This window comes from Cynoglossus semilaevis, chromosome 9 (genome assembly GCF_000523025.1).
Source record: "Cynoglossus semilaevis isolate Cse_v1.0 chromosome 9, Cse_v1.0, whole genome shotgun sequence".
Classification (NCBI taxonomy): Eukaryota; Metazoa; Chordata; class Actinopteri; order Pleuronectiformes; family Cynoglossidae; genus Cynoglossus; species Cynoglossus semilaevis.
In genome coordinates this window covers 1,986,127-1,990,968 of record NC_024315.1, presented here as the reverse complement: position 1 = coordinate 1,990,968, position 4,842 = coordinate 1,986,127, and the positions used below count along the sequence as shown (strand labels likewise).

General features: G+C 40.4%; 1 protein-coding gene and 1 pseudogene across 1 annotated transcript in view; one reads left to right on the top strand and one right to left on the bottom strand.

The window, feature by feature from the left end:
* Positions 1 to 1,303, bottom strand: part of pkd2 (polycystic kidney disease 2) — an 8,302-nt gene extending 6,999 nt beyond the window's left edge. Inside the window, exon 1 of the mRNA XM_008316396.3 lies at positions 245 to 1,303. Coding sequence (XP_008314618.1) covers positions 245 to 653 — 409 coding nt within the window. The 5' untranslated portion in view covers positions 654 to 1,303. The remainder of the gene's footprint in view (positions 1 to 244) is intronic.
* A 2,121-nt stretch (positions 1,304 to 3,424) lies between these two features.
* On the top strand, positions 3,425 to 4,625 carry LOC103383321 (lecithin retinol acyltransferase pseudogene; annotated as a pseudogene).
* Positions 4,626 to 4,842: the final 217 nt, after the last annotated feature.

Sequence of the window (4,842 nt, the reverse complement as noted above, 5' to 3'; positions counted from 1 at the left end):
ATGATATACCTGTCAGATTAGATTAGATTTATTTAGATTAGATTAGGGTTTTAATTAGGATAAAGTCCAAATCTGTCTAAGTACAAATACAAACGGATAATTTCTATAATTGTAAATATTTGGATATAATTTAAAGATAAAAATATATTTCTTAATTTCCATCTTTCACTCCTAAAAGGGCAGGTATTTTTCGGTACAGAAAGGCATTAAAAAGTGACTTTTCCGAACACAAAAAGTTGCTCACTCCGGATCTTCTGCAGAATTTGCTTCATGCAGCCGCGGTGGTTTCTCCTCTCCTGCTGCTGACCGTCCAGCGTCGGACTCGGGTAAACTCCTCCTCGGGGGATGTGAGGGCTGCTGGCCCCGCCGCTGTAGCTGCCCAGGCCGCTGCTACAGCCGCCGCTGGAGGCCGTGGACACCGACCTCCTCCCGGGGCTCGCCGGAGGCCAGTCCGCTTCCATGATCTCATCCTCGGGTTCGAAGACTGGGTTGTCCCGGCTCCATGCTTGTCTGGACGGAGGAGACGGGGTGCCCGTCGTGACCCCGCCGAGCCCCGGCTCCTGATGCTGGATGTTCTCCATCTCTATGCCCTCGCTTGAGTCTAGTTTCAGCGGCAGCTGCTGCTGCTGTGGTCTGACTCTGGATGAGCTCATCGTCCGAATTAGAGTTTTTAAAAGTATCAGACGTGTGGCATCTGAAGAAAAAAACTATACTTCCGAAAACAAAAACCAAAACTCTACTTCAGGAGTTCATTTTAGGGTGTTATCCATCTGTTGGATAACACCCCAAAATAAAAACGACTTCGCAGAAACTTCGAGACGAATAACCAAACAACCCACATGCACTCAAAAGTCACTATAAATAGGCTAACGACTCGAACTACCGCCTGACGTTTGGCTCCAGGACAGTTTCCACTTTCTCCAAAGTGTTGAAAACACTCAAGAAATGGGAAAAAAAAAAAGTAAAGCGAACCTTAAAATTCGGCCGGAAAATCAAACTCCTTCCTTAAAAAAACGACGCATTTTTAACAAGCTTCGCGTTGCATTAGGCAGATGTTCACGCGGGGTCAGCGTCGGCGTTAAAACTGGGGTTAAAATAGAAGAAAACGATGAGATTTACAGTCCTGGGGCAGCCATCTTGTTCCCAAACTGTCCTCCGCTCGCCTCCTCCTTCTCTCTCTAATTTTCCTCCTCCTACCCTTCCACAAAAAAAGGGAAAAACTCCATTAAAAAGTCACGGCTCCACAAAGAAAATGGAAAAACGACTCAGCGGAAAACTGGTCTAATGGTTAAAAATGACATATCGCAATTAGTTCCATTTAAAAAATATTACTCGTTTTAGGCTTGAATTAAAGAAAGGGGAAAAAAAGAAGGAATTCGTTTTAGGCTTGAATTAAAGAAAGGGAACAAAAAAAAGAAGGAAACAAACAACCACGGAAAGAAATAAAAAATAAAAAACAATTAAAGATATAAGAAAGAGGGAAAGTGAAAACTTTGTTTTACCCTCACTAACTTAATGACTGTTTAATTAACATCACTGACGTCATCTCCCTCCCTGTGTTTGGATCAGCGGTTGCTGTGGCAACAACGAAGAAGCTGCTGCGTTTTCAAGGAGACCGTTGACCCCAGAAAACAAACAAACAAACAAACGAACCTACACGAGGTTCGGTAGTTGTTTAGATAGAAGGATACATTGTATTTATACAAATGACACTACAGTATATAGTATATGTAGTATATATATATTAAATATCATATGGTAATTTTGTTTAAGGATAATATGTTATTGTAAAGTGGAATAATTAGTTTGATATGTCAAATATCATTATTACACGTAATGCACTACAGAAATGTAGCAGCATTTGCAGATGTTTTACACGGGCGTGCGGTACTCTTTTTAACCACTAGAGGGCACTACTGCAGCAGCAGAAAATCATCATAACTCAGGATCTCAATAAGATCGTTAGTTTGTTTTTGTTTTTTTTACATCCGTGTGAGGTTAAAGAGTAAACATTTTCCATTTAAATTGTAAAAGGAAAATACCTTTCAATGAAATATTGCTTTAATTTTTTGTTAGAACCAGAGGTTACAAATTAAGAAGTTGATTCTACTACTGAAGAACAATTGACCTTTGTGTTACTCTTTCCTCTCCTCTACTTCTCATTTTGTCTCATCATTAAACCAAACACGAATAAATTGAAGTTTGCTGAACACATTCAAAATTACATTTGAAAAGGGGACGAGAAAAAAATAATAGAATTTTTTTTAAAAACAACGAAGCAGAATCCCAATCAGGTTTAGACGAGGCTGCCTTTAAGGCACTGCTTAGGACTAGAATATTGTGTTGGATCAGGTTTATACAGGGAAACTCCAGCTATGTGTACCTTTTATCTATTTATCCCATGACAAAGAGTCTGGCCTAAATTAAATACTAACAAGAATTTGTCCCGGTTACAAAGGTTTAACTGTATCAGGGGCAGGAATCTACTTAAAGAAAAGAAAAAAACCAACAAAGTCATTTGGGCCTGGAAAGAAAAATAAAGAAAAATAATAAGTGTGTAATTAAAGCCTGTGGCTCCGGTGTAATCTAGTAGAAGAAATGATTTATCTTGTTACACACTTCATCTAAGAAAGGTCACGACCTTCACCACACCACTGCTGTTTACTCTCCTGGACTGATGAGACGGAACAGACTGGCCTTTGTTTGGAACAAAAGCTCTTTCACAATGTCAGTCCGGGAGTTAATCAGCTTTTGGTTTTAATTGTAAGAAAACACACAACAAATGAAAGGCCATTTTTATTCCAATACATTTTAGGGAAAATAAATGGAATACAAACAGATGGCTGATTTTTGTGTGTCCTCATTTTGCTTGTCTGCAGAATTTCCACCATGAAATTTGTATTAACTTGAACTTTGTTGTTTAAACACTCGCTGGTGTATTTTTAAGATTGAATATGTTGTTTGGTGCTGTTTAAACACTCGCTGGTGTATTTTTAAGGTTGAATATGTTGTTTGGTGCTGCATTCACTGTGTCTTTTTTATACTTTTTGTAAAAAAAAAAAGAAAAAAGGAGAGCTGTTGTACAGTAAGTCAGAACGACAGAGAAATGGGAATCTTTAGCTTCATATGAAGTTAAAATCTGTTATTTATACTAAGCATGAAGAGAGTAAAAATTTCCGATAATTATAAAAAAAAATTGAAATCTGATATTTGAACAGACCAAAAATATGTTGTGTATATTTACAGGAACATTATACATTAGCATATGTCATGATATCATGTTTAGACAAATGGTAAGAGGCAGTAATTAAATTAAATTATAATTAAACTTAATAGCAAGCATACTTGTCACAATAAAATTATACAATTCAATTTCTTTTTTATTTACTGTATATGTAGTAAAGGGATGTTATTATTACAAACACTCAGCTCACTTAGGTCACAATCAAACGGCAATTATAGCACCACCCACAGGTGAGGGAGAGAGCGGCGTAACGAGCTCTGCATCTACTAATATGCTGCTTTTTGAATGTTTTATTTTCAATAATTTAAATTAACGAGAACGATAAAACAGTCGTAGGTTCTAATGTTAAACACTTTCACATGCACAAAGAAGCAAAGTCACAATCTTTACCCCTCAGCTAAAGTATAGAGTTAGACTTGATCCCTTGCAGCAGCTTAAAGGGAGAAAGAGAGGATTTACGGAGTGCCGTGTTTCACATGCGTGCACCAGTGATGCAGAGGAATAAACAAACACACACACACAGAAGCTGCGATGGAAGGAGAATGAACACGTGCAGAAACCCACTCGTGGCCTAATTTGCGCGTCACCAAGGATAAAAAGCGTGTTTCCTTCACTCGTTCGTATACACTCCACCAGACGGAGACCAAGATGTTTCAACTGCTCACGTTCCTGGTGGAGAAGCTCTCCCTCCTGTGTAACTTTAAATTGATTCAGTCCAGTTGGCTTAGAGAGGAGCAGGAGGAGGAGCAGCAGGAGGAGCGCGGCGCGCAACGCGTTCCACAGCATCATCCAAAGAGAGGAGACCTGCTCGAAGTCCCGAGAACCATTTTCACCCACTTCGGTATTTACCTGGGTGACAATAAAGTCGCCCACCTGATCCCCGACATCCTCCCCGTGTTCACCAACGACTCGAAGCTCGTCAGCTCCGTCGTCTCCAACAAGAGGCTGATCCTGGGCTGCATTTACAGGTGCGCCACGGTGCGCGTGGACACGCTGGAGGACTTCGCCTATGGCTGCAGCATCTTGGTGAACCGCATGGATCGGGTGATGAACGCGCGTGCCTTTCCCGATGAAGACGTGGCCGAACGAGCGGAGAAGCTCGTGGGGACGATCAAGTACAGTCTGCTGTGGAATAACTGTGAACACTTTGTTACTCACTGCAGATATGGACACGCAGCGAGCCGGCAAACAGAGAAGGTAGTGAACCAGCACCACCTTAGTCTGGTAGACCAGCAGTCTTAGAATAACACACAGGTTAAGTAGTTTTTGGTCATACAGAAATCTCAAAATATTCAATTTCAAATTCCATGAGCAGAAGGATGGAGTGTCCTAAAATAAATGACACATAAAAGCCACGCGTAAAGGCTAAAATTCTAAAATGCTTTTAGCCTTTTCTACTCCATCCAGCAGGAAAAAGGCAGACGTATCATAACAATATTAATAATATGATTTGGACGAGATTAGTGGGCCAGATTAGAAATCCAAATGGGCCGCATCTGGCCCCCAGGCCATAGTTTGCCCATGCCTGTGTTAGATATTGCAGACAGATGGACCCAGTAAAATGTTCTGGGTCTAATAAACCACTAAACTAGTAGAAA